This window comes from Sminthopsis crassicaudata, chromosome 3 (genome assembly GCF_048593235.1).
Source record: "Sminthopsis crassicaudata isolate SCR6 chromosome 3, ASM4859323v1, whole genome shotgun sequence".
Lineage (NCBI taxonomy): Eukaryota > Metazoa > Chordata > Mammalia > Dasyuromorphia > Dasyuridae > Sminthopsis > Sminthopsis crassicaudata.
In genome coordinates this window covers 41,628,194-41,653,467 of record NC_133619.1, presented here as the reverse complement: position 1 = coordinate 41,653,467, position 25,274 = coordinate 41,628,194, and the positions used below count along the sequence as shown (strand labels likewise).

Sequence of the window (25,274 nt, the reverse complement as noted above, 5' to 3'; positions counted from 1 at the left end):
CTCAATTAACAATCCATCTGCAAGAAACTTTTCCTAGTTCTCCTTAATCTTAGTGCCTTTACTCAGATTACTCCCAATTCATCTTGTCTCTATCTTATTTGTACATAGTTGTTTGCAAGTCATTTCCTTCACTAGACTGAGAGCGCCTTGAGAACAAGCTCTTTTTGTTTTTCTTTGCTATCTCCAGCACTCAGCTCGTGGCATGAGATAAATAATGGTTGACTTACTACATCTCTCACATCTGTTCCCTTCTCTCCTGTTACCCGCCACACTAGTTCATATCCTTATCACCTCTCATCTGGACCACCATAAACACTTGTTAATTGGTCTTCCTGCAGAGGCAGACAGCTTAGTTTCTCCCCTTTTTGATCCACCCCGAACATACTTATCAGTGATTTTCTTTAAGCATAGATTTGGCTGCCTAGGCCCTTCTAATAAGTTACAGAGATTCCCTAGTGCTTCAAGATTAACTATCAACTTGTTTGATTTTTAAAGACCTTAAAGCCAGTCTGCAACATACCTTCCAGGCCACATTACACATTCCTGCACTCTACAATCTAATTAAATTGGTCTTTATCTGTTTCTCAGGGTGTTTCTCACCCTCCCACCCTATCTCTCATATCCATGCCTTTTCACTGCCAGTTTCCTATACCTAGAATGCCTCAAGTAATCCATCCCTCACTTCTTTCAAAACTCAGTCCAAGCACCCCTTTTTATGTGAAGTCTTTCCTGGTCCTAGTTTATACTGCTCTTCCATTTTTCCATATAACAAACACACGTGTACATGCACATTTGTATGTAAATTTACATGTACACATACACAGAGATATATGCATATGCACTCACGTGTATAATATGTACACGCATGCTACTTCCCTATGAGAATGGCCACAGTATACACTGAGAAAAAGATGGTCAGAAAGCATAAGCGCTTGCTATATGTGCTAAATGCTAGGGATACAAAGGCAAAAAAGGCAAAAACAGGGTCTCTTGAATGGCTCCCACTCTAATGGGGAGACAAGATGCACATAACTATGCACAAGCATATCCAGGGTGAGAGGAGGTAAGCTCACAGACACGAGATGGGACACGTGATGGGGCACGTGATCTCTAGGTATTTTCCTTGGCCCGCCACCCCAAGCCTCCACTTTCTTTTTCCTTCTCTTTGTCCTGTTTTCTCCAAGTCCCACCTTTCTACAAGAACTCTCTCATGCTCGATCTAGTGCAGATCCCCTGCGATGATCTGCAATCTATCTAGCCTATATTTTACTCCATCAGACCGTGAGCTTTTGAAGGTAAGGGATGGCCTTTTTGCCTTTATTATTTCCAGAATTTAGCCCAGTGCCTGGCCGGCCGGCAGCTTTCACCTGGGCGTTGGTTCTTGGACAATTTGCACGTAATTGTTTGTGTCCTTTGCTTAATTCTGGAGAACTCTGCTTCGGTGGGCGTACTTAGTACTTACTGAGGATCCGCAGGATTCACACCTTGGATAAGAGAGCACACAAGCCCCTCAGCCGGAATCAGAACTGGAGACAGAGGCAGTGCTTCGGGCCTCCTGCCTCCCCCGAAACCGAGGCCCATCCCGGAGGCCTCGAGGAGCCGCGGCGGGAGCTCAAGCTCTCAGAACCAAGGAGAGCGACAGGCCTCCCAGAAAGCCAGGGCCCAGGGAACGAGAGGAGACCGAGGAAAAAGTAAAGGATGTGGACTTTAACCCCGCTGCGCGAGCGGTGACTCCTGCACTGCCCCAGAGACCCCAGGAACCCTGCTCCCAGAGGTTACATTTAGAGAAGAATGTTACACGTTAGGAAAAATTAAAAAGAAAAAAAAAAACAAAGTGGGAAATGACAAGATTTGGGAAAAAAAAGAATTAGCCATCAATCAAAAAAATTAGCATCCATAACAACTACCATCATTTGCTCAGGCAAACGCTCTACATTTCTTCAATCATTTCGCCCTCTACCAGCCTGAGAGGGTGACTATTCTCATTTGACGGATAAGGAAACTGAGGCTGAAAGAACGCAGGTGATTCGTTCACGGTCACGGGGTGGAGCCTGAAGCAAGATTCGAACTCAGCTTTGGGCCCCTCAAGTTTCCTCCTTAAAAGGAGACACCTCTTCTATTGAAAAGGTGCTCCTCAAGGGCCGGGCCGGTCTCGTCGCTCAGAGTTTGCGTGCCGCTCTCCTTCCGGCGATCTTGGGGTGAGGAGGTCTTGCGCGTGCGCGAAAGCCTGGTTCGGAAGGGGAGGTGGGGAGGAATTCTTGCCTGCGCTTGCGCCTGCGCTAAAACCGGCTCGCGTTCTCTTTCAGCTCGTGCTCCCGTTCGGTTCGGCTCGGCTCGGCTCGGCTCGGCTCGGTTCGGTTCGGCTCGGCTCGCTCACTCGGCTCGGCTCGGTTCGGTTCGGCTCGGCTCGCTCACTCGGCTCGGCTCGGCTCGGCTCGCTCACTCGGCTCGGCTCGGCTCGGCTCGCTCACTCGGCTCGGCTCGGCTCGCTCACTCGGCTCGGCTCGGCTCGGCTCGAGGCCCGGCCTGGCCCTGCCCTGCCCTGCTCAGTGTCGGGCTGAGCGGCGGCCGCTGCGGCACCAAGACGATGAGGTTCTTGCTGCTCCTTCTCATGGCGGCGGCGGCGCTGCGGGGCGAGACCTCGGCCGACACGGGCGGCGTACCGGGCAAGCGGCTCAAGATGCAGTACGCCACAGGGCCGCTGCTCAAGTTCCAGATCTGGTGAGCGCGGTGAGGGCTGGAGGGATGCGGCCGCCGAGCCAGGCGAGGCCGGGGCTGTGCGGCCTAGTGCGGGCGGGCGGCGGAGGAGGACGCGGGTGGGGGAGGGGGCCGGCTGCCGGCTACACCCACGTGCTGCTGAGGGGAGCAGGTCTGGGGGCGCCTCCAAACTTTGACAGTTGGTTCCGTGGGTGACAGGAGCCTTTCGGAGCAGCCCCAGCCCTGCAGCCGGGGGCCCCGGGTTCGGGTTCCGCCTCCCCGCGGCCGTCTGCGCCCTCCCAGCCGGACATGGCTTGGGTGACTCCTGGGGTCCTATCCGGGTGATCCCGAGCCGGGGTCCGGTCCCAGGCCGGCCTCCCCGGAGCTGCCTCCTTGGTGAGGTCATCCCGAGCCCCGGCAACTGCTCTGCCGGCCTTGGGCTTTACAGGGTGCATTCCCTCCCCAGAGGCCACGACCTCCAAACACCGAGAGTCCAACCCCCTCCCCTCTAGAGAAGGGACCCAAGGGACTGACAGCCAAGGTCACCCCCGCAAACCAAACCTGCCTTCGGAAGCGGGGCTCCTTCTTGGGGCGCGGAAAGGGAACCGGGCCCTTAGTGCAAGCGCACACCCAGCGGGCTTCGGTTCATTCATTTATATATTTATTCATTTATCTCTTGGCTTTTCTGGTGAGTGAGGAAATGAAAGTACCAAAACACCAAAAACCGTGAGCGAGAAGCCAGAGAAATCTGCAGGCTCGTCCGCTTCCATTCTGCCCCTAAGTTTCTGTCCCTTCAGCCTCCCCCCAGGTCAGACTTTGTAACAAAATGTCAGGTAACAGAAATGCTCCTTTACTCTTCTGAATGAAACTTACATGCGAGCCCCGCTCCTCCCCGCGCTGCTCAAATGACAGATCCGCACAAACCAGGCCCGAGGAAGGTTAGAATCCGGGTAATTATGGGCTTGAGCACAGACAGCCCCGGGAGTCCCCTCTCCACTTCCACCTTGAGCGGGGAAACTGCTCTGGTGCCTACCTTGTGACCTTGCCCAGAAGCCTGCTCTGTTCCTTCTTTCCCAACAGAGAGGGCTTGCTTGAAGCATCTTTAAGGGCCCTTGTAGCTCTAATTCCTTGTTTCTATTTTCTTATTTAAGTTCATTTTGGTTTTGCCTTCATCTGCTTTTATTTTTCAGTAGGAAGAGAAAAACACAAACCCAAGCCTCTTCCCATATTTATGATAGAAACTAAGCATTCAAAATATTAGGGCTGTAAATTTTCATTTTAACAATACGGTGAAGTCTGTTTCAGGAAATTGACCGTGACTTTTCCACCCGTGCTCTGTGGTTTCCCCTTTGGACATTTTACAGTTTGTTTAGTTTCTTTCTAGTCTTTGCCCTGTCATATTTATAGGCACCCCCGTAAAATGTAACAGATAATGTAATAATGCAAATGGTTGTAAATGAATGTTTACCTGTTAGGGAGCACTGCATGCCTGGCTGGCTTTTCCTGCAGGATTTTAAGTGCTGAACTCTGTCCCCAGTGAGGCTTTTGAAGCCATAGGTGGCTTTACTGCTTTGGAAATTTGTCCCAAGGAGTGACTTTCGACTTTGCCTCTGTTGAGCAATTTAGAGCAGTGTCTGATTGCACCTCCATTTTGTAATTTGTCCTGGAACTCCTGTCTCTGATAGGATGCCTGTCCATGGGCTTGGAGGCATTTTTGTTTGTGTTTTGCTTTCATAAACAGGTGTAGGACTATTTCATTCTTTACATTTCTTGCTTAAGAGATTCCCTAATGAAGATATAAAATACATTAATGCTCTTTACAAACAGTCAGGGTGCCTGCTCTCTCCTCATGGTGCCTTGAGGGGTAACTTGCCTGAAATTCTGGTCTCTTGACTGCCCATGGGATGGGAGGAGGGTAAGGCTTGGAGCCCAGCTCTCACTTGCTGCACTCATTGATTGTTTGCTCCAGAGAGAAGAAAAAGAAGTGGGAGTGTGGTGGTTCCCACTTGGTCTAGGTTGGGGAGGACTTGAGGTCACGGGCAGCTCAGGCACAGCTTGGCCTCTTGGGAAGCCACTGGGCAGACAGGCCCCCAAGCCCTCTTTTAGAAGTCTTTGAGTCAATTCACATCCACTTGGTAGGCACCTGTCACCCTGAGGCAGGTAGATGGTATAATGGATAGTGTCTGACAGTGTGTGACTGTGGGCAACTCATTAGCTGTCTTTGCCTCAGTTTCTTCATCTGGAGTAAGTTTACAATGAGCTGCAGAAGCAAATGATAACCTGCTCCAGTATTTTTGCAAAGAAAATCCCAAATGCTTCACAGAAGAGTCAGCTGTGACTGCAGTGAATGAACAACAGATTTTCTACAGCATGCTGTAGGGGATAAGCGGCCTGGATTCACATATTCTGGCTGGGTATACAGGCAGGTCCTTTCACCTTCTTGCCCATACCTGCTCTGTATTGGTGGAAGGGCTTCTCTTATTGGGATGCCCCTATTCTAAAGAAATGGGAGATCCAGTCTCCTCATACCCAGGATAAACATTTTAGTACTTACCCTGGATGACCACTAGTGGCAGATTGGGACTTGTGATTTTTAATCAAGTGGACTCTTTCTACTAACCCTAACCCACATCAATTTCACTTGAAACTTTAATAAGTCATAGAGACTTAAATGTTGTTAATTACAAATAAATTCTGTAAACGAAACATACAAATACTTTACAGTGTTTTAAAATTGCTTTTCAGGGGTTTTAAATTTTTGAGCAATTTGTATTTGGCTGAAATAGTCAATTTGTTTTGAACTTCATGTTACTGTTTTCCAACTGTTGATAATACTGCTCTGGTGTACTGCTATTACATCAGCATAGCAACACAACACACAAATGGGACCAGAGGGAGACATAGGCTGTTGTTGTTTTTTAAAAGAAGGCAAAAGTCTTCTGTCTTGATCATTGCTAAGTGCCACAAATAGCTATAGTGTTCTAAGTACTTTATTTTTAATTGTAAATTGTGGAGGGATGAAGTTAAGGTTTAATTTTGATGGCGACATTGGTTTTATATAAGGAAAATAAAATTGAAATTCTTTGAGCTTTAAATTTTCATTCAAAATAGATTTTCTGAACTAGGGGTATAACCAGTTGTTCCTTTTAGTTAAAAAACTTCTGTATTGAGTGTATTTCATTATGCATAAATATATTTCACACACTAGTTAAGATGGTATAGAGAAAGAAAAACAAAAACTAAAGTAGGCACTGTTAGGGGCTTTTCTGTTTACTGCCTTGATCCCTGCCATTTATTTGACATTAATAAAGCCTTAATTGTCAGGGTGAGATAGTAAGGGACTTATAATACAATTATCAGAACCTTTTTTTTTTTTTTTTCCTTCTGCAAATTATGTAAGAGTTTACATAATTAAGTTTATAACATTTTATATAACTTATATAACATAAGTATATAACTGTTGCAGCTTAAAGATATACAATTGGTCATATAATTTTTTTATTCTCCCTTTGAGGCGATGGTTATTTAGTTACTTATGATTTTTAGAAGTTGACTTGCTCAGAGTGTTAAGCTTTTTTAGTTACCAAGTTTTCAAAACAAATACTATCTCATTTTAACATTTAAAAAACACTGTTAATGAGATTGAGAATTGAAATCCTTTTATTTGTTCTATTTATGACTTCCAGAAAAACACTTCCTAAAAGGAGTTGATCAATGGAATGACCTCTTAAGACAGATTTTAAAAATTTCTGTCAATGTTAGGAAAACCACAAAAATAGAAGCCACGGAATCAATATGTGGTACGGTGAAAAGATTGTCAGACTTCGAGTCTGAGGGCCTGATTCAGATGCCAGCTTTGCCCGTTTTATTACCTTTGTTATCTTGTTTAGCCATCATTTTCTTTGTAAGCTGAGGGGTTAAATTGGACATGCCAAGGCTCCCATCTTGATTGACATCTTTGAGTCTATTTGGCGCAGGTGCACTGCAAATGATAGTTGCAGAGGAATGTTGGAGATTAGATTAATTATTATGGATAAATATTTTTATTTTCTAGAGTTGAGAAACTCAATCTGTCAGTAACTTGCTACTGACTTTGGTTCTCAAAAAAGGACAATGGCAAAAATAATTCAATAACTGAATCTCATAGAAAGTGACAGCTGCCACACTTTTCATATTAGGATTTAATTTTTTTTTTAAACATTGCTAGAGTATGCAACAACTTTTCTAAAAGCAAACTTTGTAGCATTGAATTAAACTGTATCTATAGGAGATGCTTTTTGCTTCTTTTAAAAAATATAAAATTTGTTACTGCAGAGTGTTAAAGGATATGTTTTAAAAGTTTTGATTGGTTTTGAAGTACCACTATTACCTTTAAAAGCCTCTAACATTAATTTCCGGCAGCTAGGTGGCAGATCATGTTATGTTATTTTTATACATATTTTTCCCATAAAAGATTCATCCTTTATGAATGTTTCCAGTATGTTAGTATGTTCCACATGTGATATGGAGCTCCGTAGGCATTGAGCTTCAGATCTGGAGTCAGGAAGACTTATCTTCCTGAGTTCAGAAGCTACAGGGTGATCCTAGGCAAGTCTCTTAACTCTGTTATGTGTCTTCATATGTAAATTGAGCTGGAGAAAGAAATGACAAAAGATTCTAGTATCTCTGCCAAAAAAATTTTAAATGGGGTCACAGAGACACGACTAAAAAAATGATTAAACAACAATAAACATTAACTTGCCAACTGATAGAAAATATATGTTAATATTCACTTGAAAATACTTCCTAATGTAAATTAACACCTTTTTGCTTCCTTTAATCCAAAAGTGGTGGGCAGCCAAATGAGTTTGGGAAATTCTTTGTTGCAGTCTTTGCCCGATTTCTTTGTCTTTTGAGATTCCTTCCCTTTCTAGGAGAAATATGAAAACATGAGTTTGCTTTTAACATCTGCCTTGCAATTGGCAATATTACACATCAATCATGACCTGCATGTCTTACATTATTAAATGTCTGTACTACTAAGGCTCTGTAAAAGATTCAGGAAAAAATGTTTACCTTCCAAAAATTGAATCTCACGACATTTCTTTGCAACTACACACATAGAAAACTGATGAAAAATAGGAATTAAATGATTTTTTAAAAAGTTGTTATGTCTTGGGGTTTAGAACTAAACTAAAGGCACTAAAAATCATTTAGTTCAACTTCTGCATTTTACAGGTGAAGAAAGTGAGAGCCAGAACAGTTGTGACCTTTCCAAAGTCATACAGCTCTCCCCTCTCTCTGCTATCTTTCTGAGGGGAAAAGACACCTAAGAGAACATGGTAGCTTTTCAGTGTACTAGTTTATCATTGTCTTGGAGGCTAAGGGATTTACCAAGTGATGGCTGAATCAGAAGGCTGGCTTGGCATTTGTAAGCCAGTTCTTGGGAACTGCCTGCTGTTCCAACGACAAGAGGTTGTGCCACTGATCTCAAGCTATTTATTGCTCTTGACTTGAATTTGTTGTGATAGAACTCTCTTAGATAGGTGTGACTCCTCTGTGGTTCCATCTTGTGCTCCAGCAGCAGACCCAGCTTCCCAGCATCCATAGTTCAAGGCAGGGGCAAAGGGCCTTTAAAGAAGGCCGAGCTACTGAGTAACTTGCTGAAGTTCTTTCAGGAAATAAGACAGCAGTTTCAAATAAGCTCCTTTATCTGCAATCATGTTGTTTCCACACTGTGCCCTCTGGTGGGTGGGCTATTTAGTCCACATGTTATCTGTGTTTCACTTCAGTTTTAGTAGTAGGAAGAGGCAAGAAAAGATAAATATCATTTAGCTTAAGCAGAGCTATCAAATTTGAGATGGAAAAGAAAGATATTGTTCAGTGCCTGAAAGAAACACCAGTGACATTTCCACATAGTAGTTTGTGTTTTTTAAAGAGCCTGGTCTTCCTTTCATGCAGGGGCTGGAAGTGCAGTGATTCCTCATAGTAATCACTATGGAAGTTGGACCTGCTCTCTCTAAATGACCAGTTACTTAGGCATCCTAAAATGAGCTGCTGCTCTCTTACCCTCTTCCCTGATTCCCTGGGGGTTCACCCTCTAGGTGTAAGACTTCATTCAGATACCTCAGAATCTCCTTGGGCTTCCCCAGTGGGAGGGATGCTAAGAGTAGGCCACTCCCCATCCCTGCTACATTCTGTTCTCTCCTCCAGTGTGTGTACAGTTGGGTCAGTGTAGAGGAATGAGACAGTGTGCTGGCTATCATAAAGCTTGGCCCTCCCTCCCCCCCCCCCTTTACCCCTCACTAGTGTGTGACCTTGAACAAGTCACTAGTGTCTTTGAACATCATTTTTTTCATCTTAGAATGAAGACATTTGTCTACTTACTTCATGAAGTGTTATGTTCATAATAACATCCTTTGTATCTGTAAAGCACACTGTGTATAAGCAGTGTTATGCTGCCTTCTCATTGCAGTCAGCTTGTTTTCTGTAGGCTTGTCTTGCCTATTCTAGATAGAACTCCTAGGAGAAAGAGGCCTTGAAAAAGATTTAAACTTATCTGAAGGCTGGGCTGGATGTTCCCTTTCAGCTTTAAATTCTATGAGCCTTTGAGGTTGGGTTTTTTGGTTTGTTTTGTTTGTTTTTGTGTTTTGTACTACTAGGAATTTTCTCTTTTATCGATTGTAATTCATACCAGTACAATATCCAGATTTTCTCTAGTCTTTCACATTATTCTTATTGGAAAAGGCTTATCAGACTGGTTATAGTGCCATGCCTGTCCTGATCATTTGTTTTGCCTCCTCTCAGTAGGCTGTGGGATATATTGGTAGAATGCTAGATAGCACATGGGAGAAATCTGTCTGGTTTTGAATTCCATCCTTGACTCTAGCAGTGTGACTTTAAGTGCGTGCCTTAACCTCTCAGAGTATCACTTTCCCCATCTTTTAAAATGGGAATAATCATATGTATGTAAGTAACTTTGAAAGTCTTCAGTTGCTATATAAATGCCTTTTCATTTTGTGTATGTGCATTTTCTTATCTGAGCTTTTCAGATCTTCCTTTGCTATCTACAATGAATTCTTTAGACCAGAGATTCTTAACTTTTTTCTGTCATGGACCCCTCTGGTAACTATAGATCCATTTTCAGAATCAAAAATTTTTTTAAAACAATTGCACAGAACCAAAGTTAAGAACCCTTGCTTTAGATGCTTTGCCTCTCTCCTGGTCATGACTGAAAAGTCAGTTCCTTCTAAAAATGTTTGCCATGATCCATACACACTCAATACTGTAATCATACGATCATATAGATCTTTTCTTTGAATTTTCCGAAATCACTTTTCCTAATGTCTAGGTAGGTGCCTGCCAGAGGATGCTAGATGTTTTTATTCCTTTCTATTATTACAACTTAGATAAAGTCATTTTCTCTTAAGTTTCATGCCATTCCTACACCCACAATTCCATTTGAGTGAGAGCAGCAGTTTCCCTTGTTACTTCTGTCTTCAAGATGAAACTGTCAGCACTGCAAGGCAAGAATTAATCCAGTTTCTGCTTTTAACAGACTTTGACTTACAGCAGATAAGTCAAAGGGTAGTTGAAGTCTCCTCTCACTACAGTAGCTTGCTTCTGTGTGGTTTTATAATCTGTATTAGAAAACCATCCATTCACTTGTTACCCAATAAATCCATTTCACCTGCTTTAGAAAATGACATTGGGTAACCCACCTGGCTTTATACTGTTATTTTTGTATATCTTTCCACAACAGATTGAGCCAATATGGAGGAGAAGGAGGAGGGCCTCTGGTTCTTTTATTGTTTTAGGGTTATTAGCACAGTGGTTAGATTCTCTCCATGTCATTGCTTGCTTTGTCTATACTTCATGACTGACTACTTCTTTTCCCAGTGACACATAACCTTTCACAAAATCATTTTATACCATTTCTTCCAACAAGTCAGTAATTACAGTGTATATAGTATAATCATCCTGCTTATTAATTGCTTTTTGGATCATGAGCAGTTTTTAAATGTCAGTCATGCCTTACCAGGCCCCAAATCTGAATTTCCCCATCATGATCTTCTTTTTGTCACTTCTGCTCAAGTACTGCTAAGCACAGGAGAAAGTCATGTAATTATGTCAACTGGGCTACATACAAATTTGTTATCTAGTCTCAATTGGATTCTTGCTTTTGTATGACAGTTCTTTTATTCTTCTATGATTTTTTTTTTTTTTGTAACAATCTCCAGAACAATTATTCCAAATCTTTTCCTCTCTCCTCATTTCCCCTCTTCAGCTAAGGATATCTCATCTCTTATTTTACTGAGGAAAATATAGATGGTTTATAGCAATCTCCTTTTTGTCCACTTTTCCACATTTTATTCTGTCATATTTGAAAATAGCATTCTTTGCAAGAATGTTTCCTCCTGCCCCATAGCAAATCTAGAGGTTATTTTGTATCAACTTCTGTTTCAGATTATCTGTAACATCATTGTTGATGTTTCAACCTCTTTCCTCTTAATCTGCTTAAGAGAACATAAGGTTAACAAAAACACTTATATTTGTGGTACCATTGGCTCCAGAGTTATGCACGCAATAATTTAAGCATGATGTTCTGTAATCCTCTCCTACAAAGAAAAACATTAAGCTATTCGATCTAGATGCTGCTGATTCAATAGAGGAATAGAAGAGAAAAAAAAATTAGGTCAAAGAAAGATTTTTTTGTGTGTGTGAACTTTATGATCTGCTAAGGGTTATAGTTGAATTATTTTGAGTTTTTGGATATGGAAAATTTTAGTAATATTTTAATAGTTCTCAATATCCCCTTTTGGGAAATGATAAAATAGGAAACTTCTCACAAGGTCCTCTCTCCCCAACAAAAGTCTGTCATAATATTGGTTGTTTGAAAATGAGCATAGAATTGTAGAATGGATAAATGAGTGCTCTTGAGATTGCATCCTACATCAACAGAGAGGTGTTTTGATGGGAAACATCCTATTATTGGGACTGCAACAGGCAATATTGTTGGCTCCTGGGGGGGATAATGAGGGCCAAGGTGAGTCAATGAGACTCATGTCAAGTTTAATTAGCATAGTCTGGCTATGCTTTTATGTGTACTTCTGATATATTATCTAGGATTTTTATGTGCAATTTTCCCTTGTGAATAAATACCAGAAAACAAACTGGAGTGGTCTAGACCATGTTATGGCAAGGATAAGAAGGGAAGAAACAAGGTATCTAGCAACAATGGTAGTAGCAATTGACGAGGAAGTGGTTATTGACAGATTGGGACTGTTCACTGACTAGAGGAAACTAAGCAAATTTAGAGCCAAAAAGGTCAGGGGTGGGGAATATCTCCCCCTAACTGGGGTGTAGTGAGTAGTGAAGTATCAAAATAAGCAGAGAGAAAGACTTGGGGTTAAGGGCAAGGCTCCCTGGATGTCTTCTAAAAGAAACTGGTGTCTGTGGGACACCCTGGCTCAGCAAGAATTACGTTCCAGATTTTTTACAGGCAGGCACACAATACCATATAATGATCAAAAGTATGGAAGTAGACTTGCCTCAGAATTAAAGAAGTAAACGTGATTACAAAAACAGTGAAAGAAGTGTAAGGCTACCTCCATCATACCAGTTGAGTATTAAATAATCTTGTTGCCTCCAGTTTCATTTATCAATCTTAAACCATTGAAGACCAAACTTAGGCCCTCTGCTTCTATACTAAGCTTGCCAAGAGCAATGAACACATGTGCAGAATAAAAAAGAGGGGCGACTTTCCCTTTCTCCTGCAAAGAAAAAACCCCGCAAGTCAGCTAAGAAAACTTCCTAGCCTTGCTGCTTAATTATTGCGGAACAGTATCGAACCCGTCTGTATCTTATTTGACTGATGGTATTCCTGTCACCTCCCAAGAATGTTGTGACAAACTATCAAGAGATTAGAACTAGTACAAGTGTGAAGTGATGTTTGAGAGTTAAAAGAATTAATTCCAGAACTTAAAGGTGGTTCTCAGTGTTAAAAACATTAGCACATGCTTCTGGGGCATCTGACTCTAAGTTTAGGGCAGGGAACCCCAAATCAATTGGTATCTAGAACATCTGTGAAAGATAATAGTAATATTTCAAGGTACAAATGAGAGAATATTGAAGGTTCAAGGAGAATGCAGAATTAGATAACATCTCTGGATATGTATAGGCATCTCAGACTCAAAATGTCCAAATACAACTTATTATGTTTCCCGTTAAACCCAACTACAATTCCTAACTTGCTTATTTTTGTGAAGGGCATCTCCAGGCTCTTGGGTTTGTAAGCATGGAATAATCCTAAACTCTTCCCTTTCCCTTATCCTCTCTAGCCAATTAGTTATCAAATCTTGTGAATTCAAACTGTGATATCTCCTATATACCTCCTTTTCTCCACTCACACAGCTATCAGCCTTGTTAGGGCCCTTAACCCTTGAACTATTGGAATAACTTCCTAATTGGTCTCCTTGCTTTCAGTCTTTCCCCTTCTAATCCATCCTCAACGAAGTTATCAAATTGACATTCCTAAAAGGCACCTGTCAGATGTTCAAGAAATTGTCATTGTTTCCCCTTGCCTCTGGGGGAAAAAACAGATTCCTCTGATTGGCATTAACAGTACTTTAAAGGCTGTTTTCTTCCTATCTTGATGTACAAACTCATTTCCTATGATTCTTCTATGTTCTGTATTCTCACTTTGGCCTATTTCTTTCTCATCGAGGATGTTCCATTTCTCATTTCCTTTCCTTTGTGTAGGCCATCCTCTGTGCCTGAAATGCACACTATTTTCACCTACTTCTTGGAGACCCTGGCTTCCATCAAGGTTCCCCCAGGTGTTAATGTTTTCATCTCCTCCTAGAATCTCTCTCCCAGAGACTGCAAGGTTCTTGAAGGCGAGACTGTTAAGATTTTGTCTTTGTATTTCTAGCACCTAACACAATGATTTGCATGTAGTAGGCACCTAACAAATTCTTAGTGAACTTAGTTAGGCCTTAGGATTTATAAAGTCCTTTTCAAATGTTTATGGTATGGTTCTAAATCTGGGTTTTTGAAGAAGTGTAGTGACTTTCTCAAAGTTATAATATAATCACTAGCAGAATTAAGGAGGAAGCTAATTCTCCTAAGCCTGTTTTCTAGTATTAGCATTTTCTTACTTTCTTAAAAATTAAAAATAGTCAAATTACCAAGTGTTTATTGAGCATCCATTATATGTCAGGCAGTGTGCTAAGTAGAAGAATACAAAGAAAATTAAAAGACAGTTTTCTATTTTCTGCCTAGTGAGGCAGGTAGCATGCAAATAGTGATGAACAAACAAGATAAATCCTGGATAAATTGAGGATAATCTACACAGGGAAGGCTAGCATGATGGGTAATCTGGAAGGGCCTCTTGAATGTTAGGTTTTAGCTGGGACTTAAAGGAAGCCAAGAAAGTAAAAAGAATACTTTAAATGAGAAGTTACAGAGATTGCAGGAAAAATTTGTTATGTGCTTGGGGTGTAAGGAAGTTATTCATTACAAGTCTGTAGAATGCTTTGTTTTAATGTAAATTCAGTGCACATGTGTTAAGCACTTAGTGTAGGGGAGATCTGGAGACGCACAAGCATCATGGAGCTTACATTCTGTCTCAGATAATGATCAGTTCTGCTTAATTGTTGGATGGCACTATCACTTGTAAGGCCCTATTTCCATGGCTTTCAGTTAGCTAACACCACCCCAAGTTTTTGTACTACCTCCTCCACTGGGCCTGCTTAGATTTTTCACTGAATAACTGTCAAAACATTCTAAGATATATTTTTGGAAAATGCAGCAAAAGCTTCCCTAAAAATAATTAAGTCCCATATTTTCCTCTTTTATATTAAAAAAAAATAAAAAATAATGAAGAAAATAAAATGCAAGCAAACAGCTACAAAAAGAGTGAGGATGCTATGTTGTGAACCACACTCAGTTCCCACAGTCCTCTCTCTGGGTGTAGATGACTCTTTTGATCTCAAGACCATGGGAACAGGTCTGAATTATTTCATTGTTGAAGAGAGCCATGTCCATCAGAATTGATCATCGTATAATATTGCTGTTGCCATGTGCAGTGATCTCTTGGTTCTGTTCATTTCACTTAGCATCAGTTCATAGTGCCATCCTTTTTTCAAATACTATATTACTCATATAAGAAAAAATTTCCTAATAATTAGAACTATTCCCAAATGGAATGCATTGCCTCTGGAAGTCATGAGTTAACCATCATTGGAGTCTTAAAGCAGTAGTAGGATGACTACTTGTTGGGGATGTCATAAAAGGGATTATTAGTGAGATGTGAACAGGATTTGGCAGAGTCTTTACAGCTCTTGGGATCTTTGTGCCCCAATTTTAAGAGGAAAGGCATCCTCCCTAAATAGTTGTTCTGTCCAAATTGTTTTCTCCTTTATTAAAACTGTAATTACTACTGCAAAGGTATCAGACAATTTAATAAAAGGAAGAGCTCAATTGAGTGTGTGTACATGAGGGCAAACAAGAATTATTGCTATTAGCTTTAGAGCTAGTTAGCTCAGTTTCCATTTGCCCTCCCAATTTTCATTTTTATTTTCTCCTGTTTTAACACTGTAAATCTTAAGTGCAGAGGTAGCAGAGAGCTGACACAACTCTGATACAATTAAAATCTAGTTACTGTAGCTTCTGTGTCATTCATTCACTTGAACCAAAAATGCTTTGGCTCCAAACTTGGTAGGAGAAGGAAATGTGAAATGGAATCATGAGCTGCCTTCAAAGACTTTTCTCCATGTTGCAGCACTTTATTTATTTATTTTTTAAAATCTTGCTTAGTTGAGGCAATATTTTGTTCTAAACAACAAAATACTGCTGAAGGAAGGAAAATAGGTTATTTCTAGATTTGAATTAGCTTCATTTCTTATATAAGAACGAATAAGTCTTTGGTCTTTACTAATTGGGAGTGACAAAAGCAGACTGATTTACTATGAGTATTAGAAGACTAGGACCCAAAAATGCATGTACTGAAGTAATAATGATATTAGAAGTATGTAAGAGCTACAGAATCAAAATATTTCAATGGTTTAATTTAGGAAGAGAATAATACATAAAATTCATTTTAGTGACAGGAATCAACTTTTGTGGGTAATTACCAATAATAAGTTAATCAATTAACAATTTTTCCCCCTTGCAGACTCTTTGCTTTATTTCAAGTAACTTTTGCTGCCTTTCTCCTTGTTCTACCTTCCTACCAAAAAGTGTCAGAAGAGAAAGTTAAGAAGCAAAAATTGCTTGAGGAAAAGTGTACTGGTATTTCCTGAATTGTAATAGGAATGATTAACTGAAAGGAAAGTCAATGAGATTCTTCTAGAAAACTCATAATACATTTACTTCTTTTTTTAAACTTTGGACCACAATATACTTTTTAATATTTAACTTCTATTAACAAATCACTTTAAGCACAATAAAGTCAGGTTTTTCATTGACGGAAATCATAAAGTTGGGTTACAGTGTTACCCAATATTATAATTTCTATGCTATCACTTCATTTCATTTCTTTTTTTTTTTTTTTTTTAATGTTTTTAAATTGATGACTTCTTTCTTCACAGTTATCCCAAGTATCCTTCCCAGAGAGCCATTCAGTATAACAAATATTTTTTTAGAGAGGGAAAACATCAACACAGCTGATTGATTACATTGTATCGTTAAATACAATGCAAGCCCATGTTTCAGATCCTTGAGTCAGCTAGTGTAAAATCTATCATCAGACTAAAAATATATGCCATGTGTGCCATGTGGGGACCTTCTACCCCCACAGAGGGAGAGATGAAAGTGTCTTCTCATATCTCCTCATTGGAGTCTTCCTTGACCCTTAGAATCTATTTTATTATTTATTTTCAACTTTTAGGTATATATATAACATGACATATAACATTGTTACATTTGCTATATGTATTATTTCTCTGTTCTGCTTACTTCACTCTATCAGTTCCATGTTTCTCTGTATTCATTACACACATCATTTTTTTTCAACACAGTAATATTCCATTATACTCACATACCACAATTTGTTTAGCCATTTCCCAGTTGATGGGCATCTACTTTGTTTTTAATTTTTAGTTATCATAAAAATTTCTGTCACAAATATTTTGGAATTGTAGGGACCTTCTTATCAAAGGCCTCCTTGAGTATAAGTTCAGAAATGAAGTCTGATTCATTCCCTTTATGTGATTCCACATTTCTTTCTAAAGTAGTTGTGCTACTTCACAGTCCTACCAACAAAGCATTAGAGTGTCATTCCACTTCCTCTCCAATGACTTGCCATTTTTTGGTCATTTTTTGCTAGGGTATGGTAAACAGTCAAATTTCCTTTCTTTTGTATTTGAAGGCCTTTTCCCTCATTACTTGCCGAATTTGTTCTTAAAATCAGTTGTCAAATTTAACTACTATGTATCTTGGAGTTTGCATCCTTGGGTTTTTTCTGGAGATAATAATCTATGAACTTTTTCATTTGGCATTTCATTTTCATTTCAAAAGTTCTGGGCAGTTCTCTTTATTAGTGCTTTCATTATAATGTTAAGGGTTTTCATCCTCTTGTTTTCCTCTGGGAGACCCTGATCTTTAGGTGGACTTTGCATGCTTTGACATCAGGATGCTTTTGTTGTATAGTGAGTTTTTATTTTTTATTTTTTTTTTTTTGACTCATTGTTTTTTGCTTCTTTTATTCTAGATTGCTTTGTATTTGCTTGCCCAATATATATTTCTATTCTATTCTAACCATTATTTTCCTGTGCAGATCATAAATTTTGTTCTTCTAATTGTCATTTTTTTTTTTTAACCACTCAGAAACAGTGTGTTGTTATTCCATGTTCTTTTATTCCTTAGGCTCTTCTGTTTCATGAGGTCTTGGATCATTTTCTTTCATTTTTCAGTATTCAGAGGTTCCTGGACTCTTTTACTGGAGAGTCCATATTTCCTGTTAATGTTTACCTGCTTATGCTCAATGTCTTTGAGTTTGCTTTTTTTGGGGATCTTGGGTAATTTTAGTCCTCCCCCCCTTTGATTTTACCTTCTTCACTTTCTGACCCTATCCCCTCTGATCACAGCCTTTGGGGTTGCATCTCAAAGCATCTCAACTTTTTTGGGGTGTTCGGAACCAACCCCAGCTGTGTACTGTATCTCTCCTTCCCCTAGGACACACCATGTCCTATCCCAGTCCCACTGTTCCTCAGTCCTTTGGCCCAGCAGGGGACTTAACGAAAACTCTAAATATAAGCAGACACCAAGCCTCAATCATTTTGTCTTCCTAGTAGAATTTTAGGGATTGTTTCTTTATTTTGTCTTTGCATTTCAATGCCTTAGTAGTGTAGTAGTGTAACAACATTGTTTTTAATATTCTTTTGATTGAATTGCTTGAGTTTGAACTAGGTTATGTTAGGTAAATATAAAATATCTAGAGAATTATTTCTGAAAGCTTTTGTTAACCTTTAAGAATATAGATCAGCATAGCTTAAATATTTTTTTAAGTGGATAATATATTAAAATTCAGTGTTTAAATGTTAGTAAATATGTTAATAGATATAAATTCTACATCTAGAATTTCATTAACTCAGGTATACCGGTATGAGGAGATTGGTCTAGGTCTAAGTCATTTTCCAGCTCTTTTTATTGTATGTTGGCTCCTGAACTGGCTGTTATCTGTTGAGTTATTCTAGGCTTTCCAGACTAAAGCTAGACTAGATTATAATAGAATTTCAATTAATGACCCCCTTGTTAAATGATATCCTCATGACCTGAAAGTACATTTCTAAAACTACTGGACTTTCTGCTGAACAATCTGTATTTTCCATGTGTATTGGTCCCATTTCTGTTTTCTCCATTCTTTTTATATTTCCTATGCTTGGCACATGATAGGCACATGGTAAATGTTTATAGAATTGAATTGATAATACTGTTCTCCACTACCTTTCCATTCTCTTCACATCACATAATAACTATCAGGTAATCAGTTGGTGACTTACTACAAAGCCAGAGGATGTTAATTGATACTGATTTCCTTTTTTATACATCTATGTTCTAGATTAATTTTCTTTATTATCTTTTTGTAGAACAAATTAGAGTCTTAGAGGTGGAATTATCTAATGTAATTAGCTAGATATCCCTTCATGAAGGTCATATCACTGATTAGTGGAAGATCTTGGAAGTCCAGACTTTCAATCTGGTATTCTTTGTACTATAAAATTGGAACACAAACATTTTTCCCTCCTCCCCCCCCCTCCCCGCCAATTTATTGTCTTTTTCTACTCCATGTTCTTATCCTTCCCTACCCCCCACTTTCTTTTCTTAGTCATTTGCAGAACTATGTACTTTGAATCTCAACACTTCCAAGCTTAAATTTCAGAAGAATGGAATGAACTTTTATAGCATTTCTCCCTTGCTTTATCCTCTATGAAAGTTAACTAGTGCTCCAAAAGGCTATAATTTATGTGAAGGCTTTATTTATTGAAACACTTCGAGAAAACTAAAAAATATATATTCTTTTTAGGGAGAAAGGAAGGATGAGTAGGGATTTATTGCCTAGCCATTGTTGGCCTTAGTCCATTATTTAATATGTTTAAACTAGAACCATTTGATATTAACAGAGGTAGTAATTACTGAGCTTTTAACAACCGTGCCAAGATAAATCATGGTAAATTGTTCTAAATCATTTAACAGAAATGTCTTTTTCTTTCTCTTATAGTGTTTCCTGAGGCTATAGGCGGGTGTTTGAGGAGTACATGCGGGTTATTAGCCAGCGGTACCCAGACATCCGCATAGAAGGAGAAAATTACCTCCCTCAACCAATATATAGGTGAGTACATTATATTAAATTGATAAGAAATAAAGAAATTGACTTCTAAACTTAATGGATTGGTTTAATTTAACTAAAGTCAGTTGATAACCAATATTTTGGTCATATTTAAACTAGCTTGCTTTTTTTTTTTTTTTTTTTTTTTCATCTTCTTTACTTTTTTCCTTATCACTGCAATGGTATTAAGTAGAATATTTTTACTGTTTACATTTTTTAAACATAATTCTCTTCAAAATGGAATTTTGCTTAAACAATTTACTCATACATTTTAAAATTTTTTATTTTTCATTCTGTTTTTTAATAAGTTTTTATTTTGTCTCACTTCCACCTATTCCTACCCTGCTTCAATAATTGGGAAAAAAAAAACACACACTCCTAACAAATCTATTTAGGCAAGGAAAATATATGACTAATTTTACACTGTGTCTTATCACTTCTTTGTCAAGTAATTGTTAGCATCTGAAATCATAGTTGGTCATTGTATTGATCAGAGTTTTTAAGTTTTTCAAGATTGTTTGTTCTGATAGTGTTGTCTATAGGTGTTTTGACACTGTTGTCCTCTCTGTGTTTGTGTCTTGGATCTTCCCTTTCAGATTCTTTGGTTGTTGTTGCTGTTTTGCTTATCTTTTTTTTAGCCTTTTTCCTTTCATTTAAATGTGAACTCTGCCTCTGAGATAGAAGGGTCACTGCCTCAGACTTCTTGTACCAGGAGCTACAGGTCCTTGCAGTTTCATATATGCCTTTTAAAAATATTTTATGTATTTTTAACATAATAGTGAGAAAGGAACAACTCCCTATGAATATACTGACAAAAGCCCTAAATAGGAACAATAACAACAACAAAATCCAGAATAATGCATAAGAGGAAAGAAAAGCACAGTACAGGACATGGGAAACAAGGCATTTTGTTACTGTTTTTATGGGCATATACACATATATTTAATATAAACTAGAAAGTTTTCAAATTTTATAATTTCATGTGTAATTTTAGTTGTGTCTTTGAATGTTTGTTGATGGTTATTACGTTATAATAAAAATGAATTTTTCTCTTCTTTTGATAGACACATAGCATCTTTCCTGTCAGTCTTCAAACTAGTATTAATAGGCTTAATAATTGTTGGCAAGGACCCTTTTGCTTTCTTTGGCATGCAGGCTCCAAGTATCTGGCAGTGGGGCCAAGAAAATAAGGTATGTAATTGATTCTTCCTATTGAGTTGACAGTGGAAATGTGGGGTGGCATTGTTGCTGGGAGAGCTTGGTGCTCAGCGGAGGGATGCCACTGTGGCTGCTGCTCTCTGTTTGATTTCAGTGTTCTCAGAGTCTGGTGATTTCTCTTCTTGCCATGGGAAGGACAGGCACTGTGAGTCTTTTTGACTTGGATGCAGGAAATCCAGTCCTGCGTGACCCATAAGATCTGAGCCTCAATTTGCTCCTGTGTAAAAAGGGGATAATTAATGATGCTTGTACTTCTTATCTCATGGGAATGTGACTGTCATGAGCAAAGTGCATTCTGAATCTTAAAAAATTTTAGAAATATTCATTATCATTTATTTTTTTCTCATCCTATCCCATTGATCTTTTCTTCTGAAATACTAAGTTTCCTGCTGCCTGTGCCTTTAGAAACCCATCTTGTTCTTTAACTTCTTACTGGGATAGAACTGCCTAAACTCCCTTCTGGACAGCAAAGAAATACTTTCTTTCTTGGAATCTCCTTGGCCCTGCCTGAATTTTAGAACCTGAGAGTTACAGCTGTTTCAGTAGGATCTGAGAAGGGGCTCTTGGGTTGGCATTCATGTGGGCAGAGTGTGCTTGTAGCTGTCAGTGACTATTGTTCTAAGTGATTTTTCTCATGTGAGCATATGATGTTTGCTAGAAATGTGAAACTGGTTATGTTTAGTCTTATAATAATAGTCTTAAAACCCCTTTAACAGGTTTCTGCCTGAAGTTGCTGACTATTGCATCACTATTCCTTTGTGAATACTTTTAAAAGATGTTCAGTGAACCATGTATAGTGTTCTTTTATTAGAATTTCTTGGACTGATGGAGTCCTTTTATATCTATTTTCAATAAATATCAAATAGGTTTTCTTAGAATTTCTTAATTGAATTAGTACTGACATTTAAAAAAAAATTTCCTTACTATATAATTGAATGGTGGGAATAAAAATAATAGTTTGTGTGTAATAACTCTGATTTTTTTTCTTTTTTTCTTTTTCTCTTTTAGGTCTATGCGTGTATGATGGTTTTCTTCCTAAGTAACATGATTGAGAACCAGTGTATGTCAACAGGTGCATTTGAGATAACGCTAAATGGTGAGTTCTAAATAAATTATATTATTTTAATCTTCAGTCAACATCAAGCATAATAAAAGTTTTGTCTGTCATAAATTATAACACAAGAAAATTGTTCGCTAACATAGCAATAAAAGAAAATAATACCTATTAATACTATTAAGGGCAGGGTACTACCATCTTGGTTGAAAGGACACTGTTGAGGTTTTTGTGAATTTTATCAGCCTTTTCATCCTCTGTATCAAAAATTAGTGTATATCCATAGCTAGCATTTTTATAATTATTATTTCATTTTATCCTCATAGCATCTTTGAGAAATAGTGACTGTTTTTATCCCCATTTTATAGATGAGGAAATTGAGACAAATAAGGGTTAGAAATGTCATGGCCAGGGTCACAATGCTAGTAAGTTTCTGAGGTTGGATTTGAACTCAGTTTTAGTTAGTCTTAATGATTCTATGTCTAGCCCTCCATCTCCTGTGGCACCAGGTTGCTTCAGGAAGTATTTAAGGAAGTGTATTGAAAAAAAAATTTTTTTTTGATAGAGTATCAAGATTTTCTAAATTCGGTTAACCATAGAATTATCTTTAATTATTTGGATTTTATTCTTTTTGTAGATGTACCAGTATGGTCAAAGCTGGAATCTGGTCACCTCCCATCCATGCAGCAGCTCGTTCAGATTCTTGACAACGAAATGAAGCTCAATGTGCATATGGATTCAATCCCACATCATTGATCATAGCCCCATCTTTCAGCCCTGAAAACTCTTTTGTAAGTAGTTAAAATGTGCATCCAAGACAGGGCATGTGTATTTCCACTTGGATTCAACTTTTAATGGTCTGATTCTTTAAGGTCTTTTATGGAAATTCTTAACACGCAGAAAGATCATTTGTTGAGTCTGCCAGCTTGACAGATTATCCTTGTATTTGTTCTTCCCTTGTGGCTCAGGTTTCTTAGCATTGCCTTATTCCCTATAACTAGATTGAGAACGAGCTCTCAGTACAATCATCAGGTGCTTCCGTGCCCAATTGGTAGATGTGGATAAAATCTGCCACCTACTTATAAAAACATTACTTTGTAATAGATAGTTAAAGAATGATAGATCATGGTATTGAAGTGTCTGTTTAATAGCTGCTTAATAAGGAAGTTTAGTAGGGCTACTGGGGAGGTAAGACCTGTGTGACTCTGGACAAGTCACTTCACCCTGTCTGCCTCAGTTTCCTCATCTGTAAAATGTGCTGAAGAAGGACATGGTGAACCACATTTAACCACTACAAGTGGAATCTACCATTCTTGTCCATGATAGTTTTCAACCATCTTAAGCTTAATTTTCCTCCTACTGATGCCTTGTAGGTGTGAATCACACCCTCCAAAATATCGAAATTGCCCGTGTGAAAAATACTGTTTATTACTTAGTCCCTGGGCAGTCACTTCATTTGCAAATGCCCTAATGTTACTCAGTATTTTTTATTGCCAGTCTCTCCTAATTCCCAGGGTGTCAAAGAATCCTCTGACCACTGACCTTTGCAGTGTCAACTAATTTTATCCCACTTGTCTTCTCTGAGGCCTTCAGAGGTCTCTGGCTACAATTTCTTGAATCATAGTTTGATAACCAATAGCATGCTCAAGAACAGCCATGTGCAAACTTAAAATCTTTATTATACTTGCTCACATGATGCCTTGACCTGTTAACTCCCAAGTGAACACTTGGTCTGCAAGAGACCTACGTGTTCACTATCAAGCCCCTTAACACTTGGGCCAAGCTACCTCAGTTTAAAGAGATTGACCTCCTTGCAGTGGGCTTAAGAAGGGTCTGTGAGGTCACACACATAGCCAGTCAGAGAGGGAGCCGTCTCCTGTTACGAAGCTATCTCAATATGGCCAGGATCCCACCCATGGGGAGTCCCTAGACACAGAAGTTACTTCCAGGCTGCTCAAACCTCCTGTTTGCACTGTGCTAACCTATTTAAAGGACCCAGACACCTGTGATAGGGAGAGGGATGGAGAGCTGTAGAGTGGGGAAAAAACAGGCCGAAGGGTTTCGCTGATGCCAGATTATGCCAAGGAGCAGGAAAGTGTATGATGAGAAAAGGAAGTGGGCTGCTCCCCTGCCAAAGGGGAGCTCTGCCTGCTCTGGGGCTGCAGGTGACCGGAGGACACCTATGGCAGCAGCACAGACCCACGTGGGGGACGCCAGGCTCAGCCTCCCTGTGCACAAGCACAAATCACAGCTTCGGCAGTGAGCACGCTTTGGCTTTGGAAGGTCCATGTTGATTCCTCCTCTTGCCTTGTCTCTGCTGCCGAGGGCGGCTTTCTGGAGCCAGCACTTTGACACTTCTTTTTTATTCCTGTGTTTCAGGCATTAATGGATTTTTTCGAGAACAACGTGGTTGGCGCCAATGAAGGCCTGTACTGAAGACAGCAAGCTGTTAGTGCAGACCAGATGCTTAATTTGCAGCCCCGTTGAACTTGGAAAACCTCCAATGCAAGACAGTCTTTCAGGGTTGGCATGTTTTGGAATACTGCACATTCATGGAGTGCAATAATACTGTATAGTTATATTTTTTTTAAAGGGTTAATTCAGCCAGTTAATTGTTTTAAAATGCAGGCATTACTACTTGTAACTTTATTTCTTAGTCATCTTTGGGGGGGGGAAGTGGCAAATTGAGTTAATATCTGATTTTTTTTCCTTGAAAGATGTCTGTTACATCTGTTGTGATTTTATATGAATTTATGTTCTTTTTGTAGTTTAGAATGGATATTTGGGAAAATAGCTGACATTCCCAAGTACTTTACAAAAGTCTGTCAAACATCTCTAATTTGGTTATGTCCTGTTTGTATGGTTTTCAAAATATTGCAAATTGTGAACAGTGCATTATACTAGATTATGGAAAAATATATATATATCCTGAGTACAACACCATTTTTGTGATTACAAGAGAACTACTAAAAGACCCACCGCTTTTTAAATCCTATTGTCTAGCTCAAGTGTCTTGCCTTGACCAGTCTAATGAATTGATTAACTGGGCCTTTATACTTATCCTAAATATAAAACTAAGCAAATTTAAGTTAAATAAAAAGTTTTCATTTCCTGTGTAATGTGCCTTTAAACATTATATTTAATAATTGCTTACCTAAATCTTTATTTTTCTTTGCTTAAAGAAAATCTGAGAATGCACAATCGAGTTGTTCAAGATACCTCAGGTTTTCTATTAGGTGAATTGCTTATCTTGTTCAGGATCCTTTACAGCTTGGCTACTGGGACTATCCATTTACCTAATAGGATAATAAACATGTTGTATCAGGCTTTTCCTAGATTCCCTTAGTTTGTAGGAATAAAATCTGATCTATGGTCTATTTGAATACATGTGAAAACAAAACAAATTACAAGAGGATTTTCCTGTTAGTTTCCTCTCAAGGAATTCTAATGTTCTACTTTATTTACAGATTAGATTTCTATTTTTATACTTAAATA

At 39.0% G+C, this 25,274-nt stretch overlaps 1 protein-coding gene across 2 annotated transcripts; it reads left to right on the top strand.

Moving 5' to 3' along the window:
* Positions 1 to 2,191: 2,191 nt before the first annotated feature.
* SELENOT (selenoprotein T) lies at positions 2,192 to 24,898 on the top strand. Of its 2 annotated transcripts, XM_074298338.1 has the most exons (7): positions 2,236 to 2,465; positions 2,520 to 2,721; positions 19,400 to 19,510; positions 20,572 to 20,698; positions 21,734 to 21,821; positions 22,417 to 22,570; positions 24,159 to 24,898. In XM_074298338.1, exons 2-6 carry the CDS (start codon positions 2,588 to 2,590, stop codon positions 22,533 to 22,535), a joined length of 579 nt encoding a protein of 192 aa, XP_074154439.1. In that variant the 5' UTR covers positions 2,236 to 2,465; positions 2,520 to 2,587; the 3' UTR covers positions 22,536 to 22,570; positions 24,159 to 24,898. The 2 variants fall into 2 exon arrangements, with proteins under 2 accessions (XP_074154440.1, XP_074154439.1); XM_074298339.1 differs by having other exon boundaries at positions 2,192 to 2,721.
* The last annotated feature ends 376 nt before the right edge of the window (positions 24,899 to 25,274 follow it).